Here is a 24,672-nt window from a genome sequence, read left to right as displayed (position 1 = left end):
CTGTGTCGGGGTGGTGGTGGCGGGTTTAGCAACGTATTTATATTCATGCGATCTAGAGTCTGTTTATTTTAATTTTATGAACGTAGCGCATCCAGTGGCTGCAAAGGGGTTGTGTTAACCCATGACATACAACCCACAATGAATCGAAAATACTGCAGTTGGTTCTCGCACGCAAGATTCGGTGAGTGTATCGTGAGTATAGCAATTGATATTTAATCAATGCGCTGTTACATGCTGCTTACCCTATCCTGCCATGAAATTCCTGGCAACCTCCCCATTCACCTGTATTCAGCAACCAGCGGTCGGTTCCACGAATTATATCAAACTCGCTTTACTACCCGGCTTCGCCCGAGACTTGGATTCTTGTCTTTGATTAATACACGGCCTACGCGGTGAGGGGGGGGGGGGTGAGTGACGTCAGCAGGCACACTGCGTGACGCTCCGCATGCGGGTGACATCACAGATGTGACGTCACCGCTCACTTGCCGTGCAAAATATATCCATTATTGCACCCCCCCCCCGAAAATACAAAAGTCTAGTTTTATACTTTTTGCAGTGTGTAGTCTGGAAGCTACTCACATGCCAAATTTCAAGTTTGTTGCATGTCGGGAAGTACGCTAAACATTTCGAACAGACACACATATTCACAAATTTCCCTTTTATATATATAGATCAAATTATATTTTTTCCCCGTTGGTTTGCAATATAAGGGCGCCACGGTAGCGAGATGTGAACTACCTCGCCTGGTATGCAGGAGGTCGTGGGTTCGATCCAGACCCTGACGCCTGTATATGTGGAGTCTGCGTGTCTCTCTCCCTGTGTTGGTGTGGATTTTTCTCTGGGACCCCCGGTTTTTCACTCCACAATTAGACTCAACATGCGTTTAGAGTATTTGTCTGCTATAAATTTCCACACAATAAGCCACTTGATTGGGTTATCATTTGCGGCCAGGTCGCTTCAGAAAAAGAGCTATATAGCTCAGTGGGCCTTACCTGGTAAAATAAAAAGTGGTATAGTTTGTAGTTTAGTTTAGCCACCCGACTACCACCACCCAACCCTGGACCCAGTGCCAGTGAGAGGTTATCTCGGTCAGTCAAACAATTTTAGAGCTTTGTGTTTTGTTAGGTAGAGAAGTTTTATATTGGTGCGAACTATATTTTGTCGATCTAACCCCCACCCCCCCAAAAAAAAAATATATAAACCTTTATTAGTGTTACCAAGTTGGCTTTGTGCAAGCTGCGGCTGGAGAGGTCACGACTCGCGTCCGAGTTTCCCTGCCACGTGTCCAACTTCTCCTCGTCCTCGTAGGTCTCTGGGGAGAGGCGGGGGGGGGGCGATGCAATGGAACATCGGCAATCATGGGCGGTGAAGGCGGGAAGCCACGTGGCAACGCACGCAGCTGGGCTGTGGGCTCAACAACAATATTCCTCCGCGCAAACAACAAAAAACGTGCCAAAAAAATTGGTTACATTTACACGTTATTCATTAAACTAAACAATTTTTATTTTACCGGGCAAGGCCCACTGAACTATGTAGCTCTTAAATTTCGATTTAAAGCTTTCGTGACTGCAGGGATTCATCTTCTTGGTTCTTTCGGTAAAGTCACGTAGAATGGAAATAATACAATAATAAAAATAAAACATAATAAAATAATTCTCACGACGTTTCGGCCACAACGCAAGCAGCCGTCCTCAGGTGGAGAACAGGTCTGTCGAGAAGACAGAGTCTGAATGTAGCTCTTTTTCAGAAGCGACCTGGCCACAAATGATAGCTCAACGAAGTGCCTTAGCACGTGGGAATTTATAGCAGCCAAATACTCTAAACGCGTGTTTCTAAATGTGGAGGGAAAAACCGGAGGACCCGGAGAAAAACCCACGTGACCAACGGGAAGAACATGCAAGCTCCAAATATACAGGCTTCAGAGTTGAGATCAAGAACCCACGACCTATTGCATACAAGGCGAGGTAGTTAACATCTCGCCCCAGCGGTGGCCCCATTGAGCTACATCAACCTGCGGTCTATCTGTTGATGCAAGAGGGCCTTGCTGTGCACATCGCCATTCGATCAGAACGTGTCGGGTGATGGGGGTTTGTTCATTTCACCATACTTGACTATGCTGGTTGGTAAGGGCTGGTGAAGCAACCGTGTTTTATCTCGCCTCTCACCAAGCACCCAAAAGATACAGGTGCCCCTATCCAGCAGGGCTCCTCTGGTATGCAAAGCACTCAAGCCTCTACATCACATCCCCGGCGGCACCAAATTGAAGAGAGTGATTTAACTTCTTGGTTCTTTCGGTAAAGTCACGTAGAAGGGAAATAATAAAATAATAAAAATAAAACATAATAAAATAATTCTCACGACGTTTCGGCCACAACGCAAGCGGCCGTCCTCAGGTGAAGACCAGGTCTTAGAGTCGAGGACGGCTGCTTGCGTTGTGGCCGAAACGTCGTGAGAATTATTTTATTATGTTTTATTTTTATTATTTTATTATTTTCCTTCTACGTGACTTTACCGAAAGAACGAATAAGATGAATCCCTGCAGTCACGAAAGCTTTAAATCGAAATATAAGTCAGTTGTTTCTGCTTGGAAGAGCAGTGAGGCTAGAGACCTTGAACTAATGATGGAACAATCTAGATTTGAAGCTTTCGTGACTGCAGGAATCCATATTCTTTAGTTCTTTGGGTAAAGTCGCGAAGGTAGAAAAATGTAATAAAATTAAAAATAATATATCACGACATTTCGATCGCAACACAAGTGGTCGTCCTCAGGTGAAAAAAAATGTGTGGGAGTCGAGGAGGAGCCATACACTGGCTCACCAGGAGAAGGCGGTACAGCAAAATGTGGACTCCAACTTGTTCCTTCTGCATGAAATCAGCACGGTTGGCTACGTACGGTGTGAAAGAAGTTCAACATACATACGTACAGAAAGTGTTACCCCCTCCCATTCGTGGGTTTTCTCTGGGTGCTACCATTTCCTTCCACGTGGAAATGCTCATTAATTGGTTGAAAACACCTTAATACATAGAGGACCACAGAGCTTGGGGGGGGGGGGGAGGGGGAATTTGGTACCCGGCTGCTGCTTTTACAGTTTCTCCGTGGTTCCTCGCGCCTCCGAGCCATTCGCTCTCTCTCTCTCTGGGAGCGAATACCACCACGGCGCGTCACCACAAGTCGAAACGACGATTGAGACCATGAATCCCCCCCCCACCGTCGCTCACTCTGATCGGCGACGTAGCTCGCCGGGAAGTATCCCTGAGCGCCGGCGGGTCCGTCCGCTTGCCCGAACCACCAGCTCTCGTTGTCCTTGAAGAGGACGAGGACGCGCTCGCCGCGGCGCAGACTCAGCTCGTCGGAGCGCCGTGCCGTGTAGTCGTACAGGGCCACCACCTGGCGGGGGAGCCAACGCGCGCCGTCGGTACACGCGGGGAAACGTCGCCGGCGGGTGCGCCAGAGGTCGCAAATGGGTTTTGATTCCTTACCCGTACCCGGCCGCACCAGGGTCGCAAACGGGTACCCGTACCCGGCCGTACCCGTACCCTACCCATATCCGGCCGGGTACGGGTATCGGGTACCTGATTGCGACCTCTGGGATGAAGCCATGTTGCAGGCGCGGGTGGGTTGATTCTAGGAACTTGAATTGTGAGAAGAGACAAGACGTTGGGAAATGAGTGACAAACGGTTACTCACCAGTGACTCACGGCCTACCCGTACCCGGCCGCACCAGGGTCGCAAACGGCTACCCGTACCCGACCGGGTACGGGTAGCCGGGTATCGGGTAGTGTACGGGTATCGGGTACCCGGTTGCGACCTCTGGGGTGCGCCGGGGCTCGCGGTTCGAGCACGGCGGTGAACTGCCCGTGGTTCTCTGCGGTGAGCAACAATGTCTTCAAAAAAATCATGGCGCTACTACGCCTCTCTAAATTCATTCCCCAGTAGTTGGCTGAGCGCAACTCCGAGTGGAAGCTGAAGTGTCTAGGCCGAGCCCTCACCGTCTCCTGCACCGCGGGGTCACCCTCCGCCTCCAGCCTCAGGCCGGCCGCCCCCGAACCAGACTCGTTCTGCGTCACCGTAGCAAGGGAAGGGAGAGGCAAGTCAACGGACGTGACAGGCGGGCACTCCATCATTGATCACGTGGGGTACTCCATCAATAATCTCGGCCTCAAGAGGCCACCGCAACCCCATCAGGCAGCTCTATTCCTCATCACCTGCACATTAAGGAAGTGTTAGTTTGTGTGTAAAGTAGGCAGGTGCATGTAGGTTACATTTGTTTGTATCCTCAGGTCTCCCTTGCAAGAGGAACATCACGCCTCAATGGGCTGTCACCGGGTGTAAATGACGCTTTCGGAAGCATTGTGCGAATTACTCAAGAAATTGACAATTTAGTGCTATAGACCAATACCAGGTGTTGTCTACACTGGGCCATAATGCATTGAAACTGTTGACGCAAAGCCCAGCATCAAAGTGATGCATGTGATAGCGTTAGGCATTGTACACATTAGGGTCAGTGGGCTGAAGAATCCAGATTCTATCCTGTCAATGACAGTAATACAACCCTGAAACCATTCTTAATTAGCCTCTTGTTTCATCATACCGGCATATGATTTGGGTAGCTTGTATCATCATCAACAGCCATGATCAATCAACTGCTGGATGAAGGCCTCCCCACATCAGTGCCACCACACATCGTCTTTTGATGCCATAACCCATCTGGCGAATTCTCACGGGCAAATCTCATTGTGCCATATCCGCAGTGGTGACCATCTATGGCTAGCACAGAGTAAATTATATATATATGTAAATTAAGTTGGACAGGATAAACTGAGTAATCATTAATATGAAAATAATGTGGTTATCTGTATGTAAATTGACATTGCGCATAAGTAAATCGAGAAATACATCTTGCATATCATATTACGTGCAATGTTATAAAAATGTGAGAATGATAACTATTTTCATGAAGTTCTGATAACATTTTCAGTTTCAATTGTGGCGAACAAATGATAACATACACATAACTGTGTTCCTCTTTGTGCACGTGACCATTAAAACACGGTCCTTGGAGGACCGAACACTCGAACCAAAATAATATAAAAGAAACCAAATAAATTGAAAAAGCGGCGACGGGAATATAAATTCCGAATCAACAGGTCAAGCGGGTCAGGAAGAGTGAAAGCTGTGGTACAAGGACAGGCCTCCCAACGACAGAAAGCCAAAAAACCTGTATTATGGACAGAAAGCAGCACGCAGATGGGAACGGATGTGGCTGCTGGCACGCCTCTGTGATACTCTCTGCAAATAAAGCAGCAACCCTGCTTCTTGACCCAGGCACCGAGCGCCCGCCAGGCGCATCCTTGGGAAACTTAAAGGTCCTTGGCAGCAAGTCGACCTGACCACCCCAATCGAGGCGGGTCGCGCGCGCGTTACAACGACGCGTTCTGCCGCTGCTCGACTGCCAGCTTCGCCTTTGCGCGAGTAGCACTTACACGGGAACTCGCACCGTTCAAGCTGCACTTCTGACAGAGTGTCGCGAGTGTGTGTGTGTGTGCATTGCTGCAAAAAAAAATCAGCGACCCGTGTTCGATTCCCGCTCATGGTCATCACCAGCGACGGGCTATATGAACCGGTTCTGGGACATCCCTAGGTCGACTCAGCCTCAGATGAGTACCTGCTGCGGTGTGTAGTCATCACCACTGGGGAGACAAAGGCGGTCGGGCGTGGTGCTGGACACCCACCCATCGCATGCCGTGCCGGCCTTCGTAGGTGTTCCCTAACAGCAGTTGCTCCAAAAGTAAAAGGCTATGCGGGGAATCTCTGTCTTTTTCGTGTATGTGGAGAGCAGTAGTGTAGTGGGTTAACGCACTCCAAACCCAGCCACCTGAGTTTGATTCCCGCTCCTAACCAATATCAGTGATGAATATATGAATCGGTCCTGGGCCTCCCCTAGGTCACCTCAGCCTTAAATGAGTACCTTGTGGCGGTATGTAAATACCAGAATTTGGGGGCGACATAGGTAGCCTGTGTTACCCATTCACCATGTTGTGTGCCATGCCGGACTGACGAACAACGCTTGCTCCAAAAAGTCTGTTACGGCTATACGCTTATACATGTCTGTGTTAAATTCTGTGTCCCATGCTGTAATTCCATGACCGAGAAGATTAGGACCTATCTGGATGCCACAATAATCGACGAGAAAAGAGCAATGAGTGCTTATTATTGAAGTTCGACTATGTCCTCCAAATAAGTCCTAACAATCTATATCTGCGAAGTGCAAGGTAAAGTGAATTGTTGATACACCTGTGCCTAGACATTAACACAGGTAAACATATGGCTTTTTAGCTGGCTTTCTGAGAAAATAATTTTTTTAGCCTTCATATTATTGGCTTTTTTTCTCTCCCTGATATACAAAATGTGGCTATCGGTGTAATATTATTAATTCAATGCAGTTTCAGCCGCATTATACAAGAAGATATCACAACACCACTTCTGAGTCTCTTCAATAAGCCTCTCTGTGCACACCAGGGAACACAACCTGTTTGTCACATGTAAATCACATTTTGATATAAAACAAATTCTCACACCAGGAATAACCAAAATTATATGAAAACGCTTTATTTAATGTGTTTTTTGTACGGCCATCGGTAACTAAGATTTAAACATCAGAATCCAGGTTAAACGTGGGTGGCTGACAGACAGATTGAAACTCAAGTTCTCAGCAGTAGCGGCTCTGTGCTCTGACATGGCATTGTCAGAATTATAATCTTTATTTAGAGACTCGAGGAATCCGATGAGCTATGAAGCTCTTTTTCACAGTATGGGCGGGTCAGCATTTGCACCCACGAGTCACCTGATCGCCTCGAGCAAATAGGGACTCCGCTTAACGTCAGCTTTCTGTCAGGCGACATGGCCTAGCGGTAGCGAGTCCGTCGCTTGTTTGCAGAGGTTCACGGTTCGAATCCAGCGGCTGCCCTGTTTAATCCTGCGGGGGTAATAACCGTATTAATACTTTGCGCCATCTGCTTCACTCACAGTGGATGCTAACGAGTGTGTGATGTCATTGGTAAGAGCAGGCCATCCTGTGCCCATCATCGGGCTGACAAATTTTCCACAAATTTTAAAATTACCCGCAAATTACTCGATGGGAATTATACATCACCCCCTACTGGTGGACTGATGCCCGTCGGCAGGCCAGGTGCCGAGTCACCGTGTGCTTTTACAGGGACAGCTGCCACTGGGAGTGCCCCTTCAAATGTCCGAGGTGAGATGCGATTTAAAGTGCTCTTGGACACCCTGGCATGTAGGGTGCATTATCAAAAACAAATCATTGTTATTTCTTGTAGGTTTTACTGTAATTATTGGATGCTGTACTAAACCTCTTACCTGTACTGCAGTGAAAAAACTACAATGAAGAGATACTAAATGATTTATCTGTCAACTGATACCAGGAACAGTTTGCTTGAACTCATAAAATTCAAAAAATTCACCGCTATATCTAAAAAAGTGACCCCTTCCACGCACATCCTTTCACTCGTCTTAAAATGTCCGATGGCAATTTTTTTTTATTCTTAAATGACCGACGGAACGTACCATATGCAGCCGCAGGGACGGGGGCCGCCCCACGCGCCCCACTGGGCTGAAGAGGCCACCTGGCAGACACAGCACCAACAGCATGTACCCTCAGAACATGGGCCTGCTTGTCACAATTTGGTTCCTGATCACAGTCCAGTTCACTCTCCCAGTGCTAACTGTCGGTCACAGCAGGATATTCCCAGGTGTTGGCAAAGGTGTTTTAAGGATATATTTTGAGGGATGGGTGCGAACAGGTGTTGCACAATTAACCAGCGCTTAAATAGTGGAAACCGACCGTTACCGCCGACCACATAAGTGGCACGGGAAGAGGGCCGAGAGTAACGCTGCATGTCGCTGTCGTCGCTGTCGTCCCTCTCGGCTGTCGTTCCTGGCTCAAGCACCCTCCCCATCCCATCTAATACCATGCCCCTTATCCCCCCGTGCCAAGCTCGTAACACCACACTGCATACGAGGGTTCTTGGGAGCCACAGCTGAGGAAGGAGAGTGGAGGTGGGTTCAAGTTGTCTACCTCAGCACTGTGTTTTAGGTGATGCCATCACCATAACAGACTGTTCCGTATAAAGCAGGGGTCTCAAACTCGCGGCCCGCGGGCCAATTGCGGCCCTCGGGACGATATTTTGTGGCCCCCACCTTAATATGAAAGTTTAATGTTAGTGCGGCCCGCGAGTTTTATATTGTAGCAACCCCGCTGTTAGCTGCTGTGTGGGACAATGTTATGATGCTCTGGTTTCCTACTGTGTGCCTGTCCAGTGAATGCGGCATGCATGTGAGTGACATGGGGGGCGGGGTCGTGTGTGTGTGTGTTTGTGTACGTGTGAGAGTGAGTGAGAGAGAGAGCCGGGAGAGAAAAGAGTGGCTTTGGATGTGCGGAGAGCAGGAGGGTGAAATTCATAGTTTTCCACCCTCTTTCGCGCAGGTCATGATGTATCCAGTGCTTCATTTGTAAATCACAAGGTGCCGGAACGCTAAGAACATATGACAGCGCAGGTACGACGAGCACAGGTCCCGAAACGCACGTAAAACGACGCTTAAAACAGCACACACATGCCACTTAGAATGCAGTGGGACTTATTTAGGCTATACTGCAGTGACGGTATCAGTCTTTGTGTCAGTGATTAATAAAGTGGCATCTTGAGCAAAGGCGACTTCTGTGTCCAGCGGAGAAAACGAACGGAACACACACACACACAATTTGTTAAATTGAAGGCAAATTCAAGGGACACCACTGCTCCTTTACGCACACGCTGCGCTGTGAGGTGTTGGGAGCTTCTTTACGCAGACGGATTATTCTAAACCGCAGCAGTTTATAACACGTCATTGAGCTAATATCTACATTGTACAGTCTGGGCTGTTTTACATTATTTACACCTGATATGTTTGGATGAATTTTAATGATTTAAATTCCCTCATCCTCTGGTGGTGACATTTACGCACCGAGCCACAGACTGTACATGACGATGTGCATAATTATTTTGGTTCATCTTAGAAGTCTGCATTTGTTATTATTTTATGAAATTGTGATGCTGTTGTTAAGAAAGCTTTATATATAACTTATTAGATTATCTTGTTATTGCGTGGCCACAAATTAGTAATTCATCCACCGATGTCAACAGGGGCTCCGTAATATTCTAGTGATTACATTATAATGTTTTATTTTATTTTAATCATTTCTTGAAAAACTTTTTTTAATATTCATATTTTTTTCGATACGAGAGGTAACGGATCTGCTCAAATAAGTCCCGGAACGCAGGCAAGCCAACACGCCGGCACAAAGTAAGCACAAAAATGTATAGAAAAATGTGATGATGTGACTGAAGGCAGCGAAAGCCCCGACAGTGGCCAGCAGCATTTGAACCCCGTGGTCACACAATGACGCTGCCTCATAGAGTCCTCTCCTCTCCCTCTTTCGGCTCTCCACTGTGCGCGCACCGTAGCACGTCAAAGCGCAGATCCACAGCTCATCCCGGCTCAGATCCCCGTGCTTTGAACAGAAAAGCGTGTATAGTAGCAGCCGCTACAGCTGTGTCTGCCTGTGACTGGGGTGTGGGGACGAAATCTGATGGGAACGCATTACCCCCCCCCCCATAATCTACGCACCTGTTGTTACCGGAAAAAGCGGAAATGACGTGCATTTGCGGAAATTACGTCTCCGTGCGTCGCTGGTTGGCTAAACACTTGACTGAAACTTTATTGCGTGAGCGACAGCAAGTGGAATGAATATATATATCTTGTCCGAGCACAGACAATTTCAGGAAAAGTGGGAGATGCAATATTTCTTTGTTGAGCACATGAGCACCCCGACGTGTCTTATTTGTACAGAAAAAGTTGCGGTGCACAAGGAATACAACCTCAAACGTCATTACTCAACTAGACATGCTGAGGAGTATGCAAAATACCAGGGAGATGAGAGAGCCAACCGGGTTGCCAATCTTAAAACATGTCTACTGAGGCAACAAAATGTCTTCAAGAAAGCAACCAAAGAGAATAATGCAGCAGTCGAAGTAAGCTACGTGGTTAGTGAGATGATTGCTAAGGTAGGAAAGCCATTCACAGAAGGCGAGTTTATCAAAAAGTGCATCTTACAGGCTGCAAGTATAGTCTGTCCGGAAAAAAAGGTCAGTTTAGGAACATCAGCCTTTCTGCTAACACCGTGGCTGAGCGCATTTCTGACCTGTCAAGTGACATTTATGAACAACTGCGTGAGAAAGCCACATTTTTCAATGCATACTCAGTCGCTCTTGACGAGAGTTCAGACATCACTGACACTACTCAGCTCACAATATATGTCCGTGGTGTTGATGACAATTTTGAAGTGATGGAAGAGTTCCTCACAGTAATTCCAATGCATGGCCACACCACCACTCAGGAGATATTTTGCCAGCTGTGCGATGCCATTGTGAATGCCGGTTTGCCATGGAAGAAGTTTGTTGGAATAACAACCGACGGAGCGCCATCAATGACAGGGAGGAATAAGTATAACCCGTAAAAACAAAGTTTTTCACTATAAATCCTTTATATGCGTGGCAGCGAACTTAATATAAAGGATTTAAAAATATATTCGCCTGTGGAGGACGCGGGGATCGATCCCGCGACCTTTGGCATGGGACGCGAGGGCGCTACCAACTGCGCTACTCCGCCACGGCCTGTGGAGGGGTTACGCTCTGGGCTCTTACACTGTGACGTTCAGCCAAAGCCATGAATGAGTTCTATTTGAATATATGTAAAATAAAATTTTTTTGCCTAAAAAGTGTCAAATTTTGGGAATTTTTTTTCACGAACATTAATTGTCTCGCACAACGAGTCTGTGTGGAAAATGGCAGTTCGATTGGATCACGGGAAGTGGGTTAAAAAACGACCGAAAGATTTGCACGGTCGTAAGCAAGCAAGCAAGCACGCAAGCAAGCAAGCAAGCGAACTTAATATAAAGGATTTAAAAATGAACTGGTGGCACTTGTTCAAAGAAAACTAGTAGAGGAGGGTGTGGAGGAGGCCATGGCTCTGCACTGCATCATCCATCAGCAGGCCTTTTGCAGCAAATGCCTGAAGTTTGACAATGTGATGTCTGTTGTTGTGAAATGCATCAACTAAATCAGATCCAGGGGCTTAAAGCACCGGATGTTTCGTACTTTTTTTAGAGGAAATGGAGTCAGAATATGAGGATGTGCTCTACTTCACCGAGGTACGTTGGCTCAGCAGGGGAAACGTCTTGAAGAGATTTTTTGAGTTGAGAGCAGAAGTGAAAGCCTTCATGGAGAAGGATGGGGTGGCTGTTCCTGTGCTAAGTGATCCCAAATGGGTCATGGACTTCGCTTTTCTTGTTGACATCACGCATGAGCTGAATGTACTGAACAAGAAGTTACAAGGCAGGGGCAGCTCGTCAGTGCTGCCTATGACAACGTGAGAGCATTCTCCACAAAACTTGTGTTATGGAAAGCCCAGCTCTCTCAGACAAACCTTTGCCATTTCCCAGCATGCAAGGCACTCCTGAATGCAGGCACACCATTCAGTGGCGAGAAGTATGTTGATGCCATTTTGAGGCTACAGGAGGAATTTGATCACAGATTTGCAGACTTCAAGACGCACGGAGCCACTTTTCAAAGTTTTGCGGATCCCTTCTCCTTTGATGTGCAAGATGCCCCTCCTGTGCTTCAAATGGAGCTCATTGACCTGCAGTGCAACTCTGACCTCAAAGCCAAGTTCAGGGAGGCGAGTGGAAAAGACGACAAGCTTGGGCAATTTTTGCGAGAATTGAACCCCAGCTTCCCTGAGCTTTCCCGAATGTTCAAGCGGACCATGTGCCTTTTTGGGAGCACATATTTGTGTGAAAAGCTCTTCTCCACCTTGAACTTCAATAAGTCCAAGTACAGGTCCAGACTTACTGATGATCATCTTCAAGCCATACTGAGGGTCTCAACTGCTTCCTCCCTCAAGCCAAATGTGGCTCAGCTATGTGAGAGGAAGCGCTGCCAGGTCTCTGGCAGCAGGAAGTAGGCAAGAGAAGCCATGTTCAGAAGAACCGTTCATGTTCTTCAATATTCTATTCATGTTCAGAAGAACCCATTGAAGTTAAATAACTGTTAGTAATGACATTTGAGAAGTTTGGATTTTTTTAGCAAAGTTTTTTTTGTGGAATACCTGATGCGGCCCAGCCTCACCCAGATACTGCCTCCAGCGGCCCCCAGGTAATTTGAGTTTGAGACCCCTGGTATAAAGGGATGAATGCACATTAGGCACTTACTTGGCAACGGGATTTTTTTTAATGAGTAAACTAGACAATGCTTTGTTCTGGAAGCTCTTTAAAGAGGGACTGACTATTCAGTGGGGACAGTGGCCAAGTTGAAAAAGATTGTGCGAGCATATGTATTAACTTTTTGTGTATATACACAGTTATAGCACACACACAGCACACTGCTGCTGGCAAGGACGTGTGACTCATGCATGACTCTTTAAAAAAAAAACATTTACAACTCTTTTGGTGAATGTCTCCCCATGATGTGGCAGTCACGTGGGTTCTTTGACCATACTTTACCCCACACTGATCAGTACGGGTACTAGTTCGGATATTGCTGGCTACCAATGTTAGCCATGGCCGGCAATCAATTTCCGGTCACCAGATTTACCGTGCGGTTTGCTAACCACTGAACCACCACTCGTCGTCACCACAAGCTGCCCAAAATGGTACGTAGGAAGGATTGCGGCTTGCGACGTCAAGAAATATGAATGAACTCGCACATTAAAAACAAGGAATTGTTTCAATACTCAATTATCCACAAGTAGTAGCGCCGCGGTGGCGAGACGTTAACTCCCTCGCCTGGAATGCAGGAGCTCGTGTGTTCAATACCGACCCTGACATCTGTTGTATATCTGGAGTTTTCACGTTTTCCCTGTAGTTGTGGATTTTTCTCAGGGTCCTCCGGTTTTTCCCTCCACATTTAGAAACAAACGTTTAGAGTATTTGGCTGCTATAAATTTGAACACGATAAGCCACTTTGTTGAGCTATCAATTGTGGCCAGGTCACTTCTTCTGAAAAAGAGATTAATAGCTTAGTGGGCCTTACCTGGTAAGAAAGTGTCTTTTTAAAGTGCCTTGGGATATAAAACATATATTTGGTGTTGAATAAGCCAATGTTATCAGTAGCATGTGACGCAGAGACAACTGCCAATTATACCCGCATATTATAATAATTATAATAGGAGAGTTTCCACTTCGCGGTATTCCTGGTAAAATAAAATAGTAGTTTAATAATAGGCAGCGTTTGCCTGTAAGCCGATGCTTTAGTGGCAAGAGGTTCATGGATCACGTAAATCATCCTAAATTTGCGAGGCTGCAGGGTGGTTCAAACGTGAACCAATATGGACGAACCTTTGAGAATTAGCCTCTCATAATGTGATTACATGTACGGGTTTCTCTGGGTCCTCCTGTTTCTTCCCACGTGCAAAATACTCCCTAAAAAAAATTGACCAAACATAATTTGAATTAATTGGAAGGCAACAAGTAACGCATTTCAATCACAGCCTATAATCATCTCTCTGTGGTCAATAAAATAAGTACGACTGTGCCAAAAACAAGAGTGATCATGTTTTGGAGGGAGGGGGGGGGGTACTACCCTACACCATGAGAATGAGGAAACGTGGAATCTCCAGACGATGGAGATGACCGCATAGACAAGTTTGACCTTTGACCTTAGAATCTGAGCATCAGGTGACACATCCAAAGCCGGTGCCACGTTCCGCTTTTTTAAATCCTTTATATTAAGTTCACTTGCTTGCTTGCGCGCTTACAACCGTGCAAATCTTTCGGTCGTTTTTTAACCCACTTCCCGTGATCCAATCGAGCTCGCATTTTCCACACAGACTCGTTGTGCGTGACAATTAATTTTCGTGAAAAAAAATGTGCAAAATTGTACACTTTTTAGGAATTTTTTTTTTATATTTAATTACCAATTGCTTAATGCTGCCAGGCAATCATCTGACCCCTAGGTGGCAGCCATCTCAAGCCAGAGGACGAGAGGACTCTAGCCGCCACGCATATAAAGGATTTATAGTGAAAAACTTTGTTTTTACGGGTTAATTTTTTATTCCCCCCTCCCCACTGCCACCGAACCTGGCTGGTGCGCGGGGTTGGGCATCATGCGGGAGGCGAGCGACGCAGATGCCGGCGTCCACGAGTGTGGGGACAGCAGCGATGGCGCGAGCGACGCCGCGTGACCCCGAGGTCCCTGGCCACCACCCTGCGTGCGGTCACAAACACGCGGCGGTGCCTGCTTCAGAAGGTGCCGGGCAAGGCTCGTGGCGCGCGCGTGTTCAGCCATCGCTCGGGCCGCTCCCCGCGTACGCGTTTGGCTGCAAGTGGTATTCGTGTTTGTATGCGCTGGGTTAGCGGTGGCCCCGTTCGTGTTGGGAGGTGCATGTGCGCGAGCGTTTTTGCGTGTTCGTGTGTATGTGGGGAGCGGTAGTGAAGCGGTTAGCGCGCTGCGCTGCTACGAACTCGGCAACCTGAGTTAGCGATTCCCGCTCACGGCCAACACCAGTGACGATTATCTGAACCGGTCCTGGGCCTACCCCCAGCTCGACTCAGCCTCAAATGAGTATCTGGTGCGGTGTGTGAAACATTGCCAATAGGGAGACGAAGGCGGCTGGGCGTGGTGTTGGCCACTCACCCCCTCGTGTGCAGTGCCGGCCTTCATAGGTGTTCACTAACAGCACTTGCCCCATGAGTCTGTTAAGGTTATACGGGGGATTTGTATTTGTTTTAATGCAGCTTGTAATTGTGTTTGGGCTTGTGTAGGCATGTGACAACGGGGAGAGATTTGTGATGAAATAAATGTGCTAAATAAAAACGGTGCTAATTAACTCGCAACCATTTTACAACATTTCCATAACATCAGTGTCAGCCCTACCTGGGCATGACACTAAACTGTATCCGGCAAAGGTGTCACGTTAGTAACACGAGAGGAAGGCAACGGCAAACCACCGCTGCCTTCAGAACCCAAGTGTGGAGTCAGCGTCTGCGGTGTAAAGAGAGGGAAGCAGAATGGGATGGAGGGACCTTGAGCCGTGGACCTGCTCTTGGGCAGAAAACCATTGAAGAACTTTGCATTACAGGCAATTCCCACAACATTCTATACACTTAAAATCAATGTAACGTTGATAATTGGTTTTTAACCCTTCTATCTGGCAACAAAACTGACACCTTTTTTTACAAGGAGTCATGTTTGCATAGACCACAATACCTGCAGTCATAATTGCATCATCATATTTTTTACTGGCAAATGAGGTACCAATGGTGTCAATGTAACGTTGCTTCCTTTTTAAATAAATATAATGGCTGAAATTAAATGTAATCAAATGTATGCATGTTGAACTTGATTCTCACCGTACGTAGCCAATCGTGTTGGGCAACAGAAGACATAAATACGACCAAAATGCGAGAGAGCAGCGTAAATTATAAGCCCACTGACTCGCGTTGCTGCATTCATGTTTGCCAAGTCACCAACAGCCCCTTTGCACATTCAGCAAAAATTCCACTTCTTTTTCAGAGAAACCTCGTCGTGATATAGATCCTTATCGCAAACATCCCACACGTGCACTCGCAAAATTGTCTCACCGCATACAGGCAGGTGCAGACTGGCACAGCGCATGGTAGGGTATGTGCTCTTTAGTAATGAGTGGTGGAGCTCTGGCCACAAATTAGGTGTGGTATTGCCGCAATGTCACTCCGCGTACAAATCGTAATCCAGCAGCCCACGGCTTTTTAACGTGGAGAGTTTAATTTGTACGAGCTTAAATATGAATTATGATCGTACGACGCAGTGCAAATGTTCCTCCGACCGAATCGCCCCGAATATGCCCAACCTCGTTGGATCTCGGAAGCTCGTCAGAGTTGAACTTGATGAAGAGAGACCAAGGGGTTTACCAGGTGCTGTAGGCATTGGAGCTGTTGGTAGTCCCTGGATGGCTTCAATAGATTGGGTGGTCTATCTGTGGATTGATTTCTCTCCGTGTTGGGGCACCGAATTCCATATCCTCATGGTTGGCTACGTACGGTGCGAAAGAAGTTCCACATCAGAATCATGAGAATATTTATTTATACTGGAGGAATCCAATGAGCTGTAAAGGTCTTTTTCACAGATATCCATTATGCCGTGGCGGTTTTCTCCAGGTATGCTGGTTTCTTCACACACACACACCAAATATGTATGAGTGGAAATTTCCAACAACTCCAACTCTGGACCCTTCTGAAAATGAGATTTTAGACTCAGAAAGACTTTCCTCAGTTAATAGAGGGCAAATACATATGAGGGTGGTCAAAAGGCTTAGAGAATGAGAAATTGAAAGTCCACATAGGTAAAGAATAGTACTTTATAGTACTTCAACAAGTCTATCTCAACATCCCTTATTTTCTATTGCTTGGTTAGAGCGATAGAAAAGAAATGTTGTATTAATTGGATCTCAATCTTTGATTTTGGCCATCCCTCATGTAGACTATTTACACACGCAATGTTCCTGAAACGGTGTTTAAGAACAGTCACAGGTGAACAGCAAACAGTTATCATCCACGTTTCTACATGGTGTACCAGAAAAGTCTTAAGCGCAAATATTCGGTGCCTCGAAGCAACATCTGCACTGCTGCATTTCTTGCGCGTACTCACCACAATCGTGACTCACCGTGGGGAATAATATAGTCCACGCCACTGCTGGGCAGCCAAGTCATGGCTTAAACACTGGGTATCGATACGAACACTTTGGATTTTTTTGATTTTGAGCAGGGCAAGAACACTTTTTTGCAAGTAATTACAGTTACGCGACACCTGCCTGACTAAGTGTTCAAATGCTTTCCCGAAAGACGGATACCTCGTAAAAATGAATCATTGCCGCAGCGCTGTACAATCAGCACAAAAAAACCATTACGGTGCCTTATCGCAGTCTTCAGAATGGTGCGTGAGAATATATTTTTTATCATGGGCAAGGGGATAACACTAATGAAGTGAAGTGCCAAGCAATGTTCTTATCGCCTGCGTTAAGCTGCAGGTATCATTAGGAGACTATGTCGAGTATTGCTGCATGTAAATACTTGACCCACACATTTTTTTCCGCCTGAGGATGACCGCTTGTGTTGCGATCGAAACGTCGTGATATTTTATTTTTTATTTCATTAAATTTTTCTACCTTCGTGACTTTACCGAAAGAACCAAAGAGTATGGATTTCTGCAGTCACGAAAGCTTCAAATCAAGATTATGACAAAACACTTTCGCAGTATCTACAACATGATGATGATTGCTTTGACGTTCATGATGAGTGATTGAACGACAATGATTGGTGTAGGCGGGCGTCTGTCATCAAATATGACTGGGATCGATTGCAATTTGCATGGTTATTATGACTTTAGTCTGCCCACGGGGGTAGTGTATTTGGTCTTCCTTATGGAATGAGAAATGTCCCATTCAAGAATGTGCATGTGTGTGTATATATAGTATATGTGCAAGGATTAAAGTGTCCTCTGGCTAAGTTAATACGTTTAATCTTTTAATTAACTTTAAGTTCAAAGAGATCGCATAGCTCTCTTCTTTGGAGCACAATATTGGCTTGGTCAGGCGATATGCCAAGGTGGTGTCAGAACAAACGTGGGGACACGACGATCAGCACTCCCAAGCCCAGAGCACCCACCCACGTACGTGCACCCACCCACATATACACAAAGACAAACCTACACACACCCATGACGTTCACCCACCAGCCTATACATATACCCACACCCACCTACACTCACCCACAAGCCTATACAGACACACACCAATCTACACACACACACACACATCTACCTTCACGCACACACGCTCACCCACATGCCTATACATGCACACACACACACCTACACTCACCCACAAGCCTATACAGACACACACCAATTTACACACACACACATCCACCTTCACGCACACACGCTCACCCACATGCCTATACATGCACACACACACCCACCTACAATCACCCACAAGCCTATACAAAGACAAAAGACACACACATCCACCTACACACAACAAAAACAACCGACATTCGCCACTAAGTGGCGCTTGTGCCAGGCTAGGTGCATTTTGAGGCCACGTAAAGTGTCAATGGCTCGCTGGCAGGAGGGCACGAGACAGACCCAGCAGGTGCCATGGGTTAACTGAGATGACTGGCAGATGCCCCACCTGTGCTCCACACTGTGCCAAATTGTTGTGTTTAGCCGCCCGGCGCTCCACTCTTTGTTGTGAGCTTCACTCCTCTGCCCTTCGTTGTTGTTGGAGGGCGACTGCATCCAACTGCCCAGTAGCGTCCTGCAAGAGCCTCCTCCATAGAGGCTGATCTTGACACCGCTGGTACAGCATCAGTCCATCTCTTGCTGTGCCATGCCCGTTTAGCCCCCTCTATCTGGCCAAACAGAAGCTGTTTGGGCATGCGGTGGCTAGGCATGTGGACTACATAAGCCAGCCAACGCAGCCTCGCCTGCCAGAGGAGCTCACCAATGGGAATGTGTCCAGATCGTTCCAGGATTTGTGAGCTCCTCACATAATCCAGCCTGGTTAAACTCAGCATGGATCAAACCAGCACGGATGCTCCTTCAGAGCGGTGCACGTTTTACAAGTATAGAAAAGGGAGGGCATAATTGCGGCTGAGAAGACCTGGAGCTTCATATGGCATGACAGATCAGGTAGCTTCCACACAGTGTTACACAGCTGATGAAAAAATGTCACTCGACTGATTCAGTGAATACTCCACTGCCAAACCAAAGCTGGTTATAAGCACACAATCCAGGTATGGAAACTTCTCCACCGTCTCAACCACTGCCACATCACCTATGGGGAGCTAAGGGATGGAGTGTTTGGTGACACTCAACCACCTATACACGCATCCACTTATGCACACGCAACTACACTCACCCACCCATACATACACACACATGCACCAACATGCACCCGACTACACTCACCCACCTATACATACAGACACATTCACATACAGGCATTCATATACACTCAAAACAAAGACCCTCCCCCCCCCCCCATAGCCTTAACAGAACGTTGGGATAAGTGCTGTTAGAGAGAGGCACCTATGAAGGCCAGCACGGCACACGAAGGGGTGGGTGGCCACCGCCACATCCACCGACACACACAGACACTGATCTACACACACGCAATTAAATTAACCCACCCTCCTATACAAACATACAGTCTCACGCCCACAGATATATATAGGTTTAGGGTTATAGACGACTTGGGGAAAGTGTTGTGGGTGAACACCGAGACCAGAACGGTGCATGGGTGGTGGTGGGGGGGGGTACGTGGCCAGCATCATGCCCGACTACCTTTGTCTTCCCAGTGATGATGTTTACACACCGCATCAGGTACTCGTTGAAGGCCGAGTAAACTTAGAGAAGGCCCAGACATGGGTTAAAATATCACTGTTAGCCATGACCTATACACACAAAAACATTGACTTACCAACCCACCTGCTTACATACAACCACACACCCCTATACAACTCACACACCTATACACACCAACCCACCTGCACACATTCACCCACCTATACACACAATCACAAATATCTACACAGTCCCCAACCACCTGTATACACACACCCCACACACCTACCCATCCGTGCACCTACCCACCCACCTAGACACACACACACGCATACACCAACGACTGACTCGCACATACACAAACCAATCTGAACCTGAAAAAAGCCTTCATCCTATTTCAAGTAAATATCGTGGATAATTACAGTGTGGCTATGTCTACTATAGCTCATGTTTAAAAAATTAACCCGTAAAAACAAAGTTTTTCACTATAAATCCTTTATATGCGTGGCATCGGGGCGGCTAGAGTCCTCTCGTCCTCTGGCTTGAGATGGCTGCCACCTACGGGTCAGATGATTGTCTGCCACCATTCAGCAATTGGTAATTAAATATTTTAAAAAATTTCCATTAACAGTGTAAAATTTGGGAAATTTTTTTTCACGAAAATTAATTGTTACGCACAACGAGTCTGTGTGCAAAATGTCAGCTCGATTGGATCACGGGAAGTGGGTTAAAAAACGACCGAAAGATTTGCACGGTCCTAAGCAAGCAAGCAAGCACGCAAGCACGCAAGCAAGCAAGCAAGTGAACTTAATATAAAGGATTTATAAATGTGTCCATGTATACGTTTCACTGCTCTGGAATTACAATTACTGGCATCACTATATTGTGCTGTCTCCAGGTTTCCCTTGAAGATACTTATGGGTTTGAAGTTTTCGTGACTGCAGGGATCCACACTCTTTGGTTCTTTCGGTAAAGTTTTATACCGACGTGACTTTACCGAAAGAACCAAAGAGTATCGATACTTCTGGGCTCAATGGACTTTTCCCCGATTATAAATAATGCTCATTTTAAACATCCACCTCTGCTGATGTTCGTTCAATGCATTGTCAATTAGCAATGCAACTCTCAAGACACCTCCCTCCCCCGTGCTCTAGACGTGTAAACGATGGTAAAAGTGTTGGTGTCAAGCACGAAGATGGGGCTGGGTGGTGTGGTGCTGCTCACCTGGGCAATGTGATCCCCACCGGAGAAAGGGACTGGGCTGTTCCACGCCAATGACGAGCCAACTGTTCGTTCTGTCGGCAGCACACACCACGGAATCTCATTACCGCAATGCAACGATGCATCGTACAACACATGAGGCCGGGTATAAGCTGCATGAATCGGGCTCCTGTCATCGTCAAGGAGCATAAACCGCAACGTCAACTCCGGTCATCCTCGCAACAGCGGCTTCTGGTTGGGCCATCGAACAAAGACGACGCTCACCGCATCGCAACGCTTTCAGATGCTGCTTCTGCAGCCGTCTGAAACGCTCTTCCTTCTGATATTCGGAAGCCACTGGAGCTATGCACTTTAAATGTAAATTAAAAACTAGTTTCTTTAGAACTGATTTTTGTGTTGTCCTTCCCCAGCACCTCAGATTAGCACGGTTGGCTACGTACGGTGCGAAAGAAGTTCAACGAACATACATCATCAGCCGTAATCTAGCCACTGCTGGATGAAAGCCCCCCCCCCCCCCAATTGCCATCGACATCCTTTACGGTGATAATTGTTTTTTAACCCTTTTATCTGGTAACACCTTGGTAACACCTTTTTTACAAGGAGTCATTGCACTGTTCTTGAAGTTGATTTGGACAGTGCATACATTATCAGAGTTATGTTTTTTTTGCATTACGACTACAGGTATTGTGGTCTATGCAAACATGACTCCTTGTAAAAAAGTGTGTTTCACTCGTGTGGATATATTTAATTCAGAAGCAGTTCTTTGACATCAACTTCTGCATTCATTCTCTGAACACAGAGCGATGCGCCGCTAACTGCAGAGTTTCGAATGGGAGATTGTTCGTTTCAGGAAAAGACACGGACAGCACGGCTGATATACAATGGAAGAAAACAAAGAAGCATTATCATACGATGCATCAGTACATCAATACACCCCTAATTCACATCTTCGTCTGGGTAAAAAAAAAATATTTTAACAAATTTTAATTCCGATACAAGACGAGAAAAAAAATTCAAAAAGTCCACGAGGGTTGCACTGTCAAACAAAAAAGCAGTTGTTATTTGTAAGCTCAATGTGTGCTGCTCTGATTAGTTAGGGCTTGTAAAATCGTAAAGATAAACAAACAAACAAAAACCCACCGGTGTCGTAATCCGCTGTTGTTGCTCCTGGCTTCAAAGAGTCCTGAGACACAGACCACACGAGTGAACCACAATGTGTTTATCTATGCCGAGGGTACCAACAAAATGCAAATGTTACATTTAACGGGAGAGGCTTATCTAGAATAACATTTAATTTATCGAGCAAATGCTTTCTTTTAAATCAAGCTTACATTTTTTATAACTTACAAGTATCAATTTTGAAACTTTGAATGTGTGTGTATACCGAATTGTAAAAACATTTTAATGAAACTTAATTTTGTTTTAAGTTAGTCACTAATGAAATGTATTTAAAATATAGGTTAGGCATTAAAAAAATAGCTCAAACTCATAATAAAAAGTTAATCACATTTTAGCCTTATTTTAGACGAATGATAACCACAGAATAGGAGACCTTTCTTCATACGATCAGAAAACACACCTCTTTAAAACCAAGTCCAGAGTATTGCACTGCTAATCTTATCACTGTAGATACCACAGAGGTTCATACAACACAAAGCAAGCAAAGTGGGTTTGTGGATTTGTGGTAAGCCTCAAAACAATAAGGGCGTGGTTGCGAAACATTGCCTCTGGTAAGGATAACACATGGCTCATACTTGCTCATATGCAAAGCAAAAGTGCTGCATCGATCTACTTCCTTCACAAAAAAATTCCATTCATGTCCGAGCAACGTACAACTTCAATGGAGCCAAAGATTTGTGTTTTTTTAATTTCCAAAGCCGATGATTTCCGATAGTCGAAACACATCGACAGAAGAGTTGGAGAAGTGACTGATCAATGTAACATTTTGACCCGCTCCGACTGGACATCTGCAAAATAAATTACCTTTATAGCTCATTGTATTCCTCCAGTATAAATAAAGATTCTGATGTTTTAATCAGCAGTGACCAATGCATAGACCATGTTTGGCCTGTCAGTGACAACAACACTTTGAAGAGACTGGTTCAAGCAAGCCTAACTCTGCTAATGTAACAAGGAATGTTGAAACTGCTCCAATTTACTTGCATTAAACCAATACTGCGAAGATGGACCTCCCCCCCCCCGCCCAGAAAGCTGTACGCCCGAGGGGTTTGTGTAAAGTCAAATGCGTAGAGTCAAATGTGGGAAGTAGGCATGATGTGTTGTCACTTTTAAGAGTAATCGTTATAGTGACATAAATTCAGCTGATGAAGTGTGGTGCGGGGGGGATGATGATTTGATTGCTATATCGAGTATGCCTTCACGAGATCAATAAAGTTTCAAATATGTCTCACTTCCTGTAATGTACATTATGAGTAGAAAGCCAGGTCACAGCCAGAACTACACCTTTGGACTTGAACACAAACTTTCAAAGACTTTTAGAAAACTCGGCCAACATTTTAAAGCTGTGGTTAGGATTTGCAGGTTAGCAATTAGCATTACCTATTTTAAGTTAGGGTATAGAAATGATTCTAGGTGCGTTTAGACACTTTTAAATTCATTACAGATTAGGGTTATATTGAATTTATTGAGGTTACGTTTTTAACAGTTTAGAGATGGTTTTATAGTGTACGAGTTTAAAGTACAGTCGTAACATTCGAGTTGGTGTATATTTAAACTTAAGGCGTTTATTGTTTAGCTGTAAAAATGGAAAGAATTTCAGTGAGTAAACCTCATGGGCTAATACTTTATTAATTTGCGGCAGTGCGGATGAAAGTTGCAAAGCAGGAAATGAAGGCTGTGTTGGAACACTCAGTGCAGATAGAGTTCGACAATCATGATGGATTGTGAGCAACAGCGCCACCTACAGGCATCTCTCACACAACGCGTGCTAAGCGCACGCACTCGTCTCACGGGCAGAATAACGTGCCCTTTGGTTCTTTCGGTAAAGTCACGTATAAAGAAAAAATAATAAATTAAATAATAGCATACGACGTTTCGATTGCAACACAAGCAATCATCATCAGGTATAAATGAAATAGCGACAAAAATCTAACCAGAAAACTATAGACAGAAAACCTTGCATTACATTACATTTCGATATTTTGCTAGGTTTTTTAATTTAATGTGTCGCTCTCCCGTTCTCCTAATTTTCAAACTTGCTTACTTTACCACCCGTCGTCCTACCCATTGACATGCTAATTTTTTCTCTAACCCCCTCCCTCTCTCCGCCCCCGCCCCCTCTCTCTATTTAAGGCCTCGTCACAGAGACGTTCTCTCTCTTTGTGCCTATGTGTTGCTCTCTCTCTGTGTATCCTGGTGATATCTGTCGGCTTATATGTCTGTCTATAGTTTTCTGGTTAGATTTTTGTTGCTATTTCATTTATACCTGATGATGATTGCTTGTGTTGCAATCGAAACGTCGTATGCTATTATTTAATTTATTATTTTATCTTTATACGTGACTTTACCGAAAGAACCAAAGAGTAATTCCTGCAGTCACGAAAGCTCCAAAATTAAGAGAGTAACGTGCCGTCAAGCAGGTGAAGGCGCGCACGCTAACCATTGAACAAATACGAGAAGAGTGCAATAATTAACTTGTACAGTTTTCATACCTATTCATAGTGGTGTGATATAACTGTGAAAACCGATATTAACTTCTGAGCTCAGGCTGGGGTAGAAAGTGTGCTGTCCCCCAGAGACAGTCACTGCATCGCACGCTTTTAGACGTGTCTCTGCGGCCGTCTGGAACGCTCTTTCCTCCAATATGAGGAAGCCACTGGAGCTATGCACTTTTAAATCTACATTGAAAACTCAATTCTTTAGAATTGCTTTTGGTGTTTAATTTGTTGTTCTTCTGAGTAGCACGGTTGGCTGTGTACCGTGCGAAAGAAATTCAACATACATACACACGTCTGCTCTGAAATTGTGCATTCCGAGCGTAACTGTAGCATTGCT

At 45.7% G+C, this 24,672-nt stretch overlaps 1 protein-coding gene across 6 annotated transcripts in view; it reads right to left on the bottom strand.

The window, feature by feature from the left end:
- The window catches only part of AHI1 (Abelson helper integration site 1), a 76,118-nt gene that overhangs the window by 8,752 nt on the left and 42,694 nt on the right, over nt 1-24,672 (bottom strand). For 2 of the 6 annotated variants that reach the window (XM_061569426.1, XM_061569427.1), the window contains exons 21-27: nt 21,799-21,841; nt 20,662-20,732; nt 14,193-14,319; nt 7,586-7,644; nt 3,991-4,059; nt 3,220-3,388; nt 1,203-1,312 (exon numbers count right to left, since the gene is read on the bottom strand). In XM_061569426.1, the coding sequence (XP_061425410.1) occupies nt 1,203-1,312; nt 3,220-3,388; nt 3,991-4,059; nt 7,586-7,644; nt 14,193-14,319; nt 20,662-20,732; nt 21,799-21,841 (648 nt within the window). Of the gene's footprint in view, nt 1-1,202; nt 1,313-3,219; nt 3,389-3,990; nt 4,060-4,123; nt 6,978-7,585; nt 7,645-11,708; nt 13,536-14,192; nt 14,320-14,988; nt 15,097-20,661; nt 20,733-21,798; nt 21,842-24,672 lie in introns of those variants that run through there. The other 4 variants (XM_061569428.1, XM_061569430.1, XM_061569431.1 and 1 more) reach the window with 4 other exon arrangements.

The sequence above is a fragment of the Lethenteron reissneri genome, chromosome 43, assembly GCF_015708825.2.
Source record: "Lethenteron reissneri isolate LAM-NWPU_2019-01 chromosome 43, ASM1570882v1, whole genome shotgun sequence".
Taxonomy (NCBI): Eukaryota; Metazoa; Chordata; class Hyperoartia; order Petromyzontiformes; family Petromyzontidae; genus Lethenteron; species Lethenteron reissneri.
This window is presented reverse-complemented; position numbering and strand designations above follow the sequence as displayed.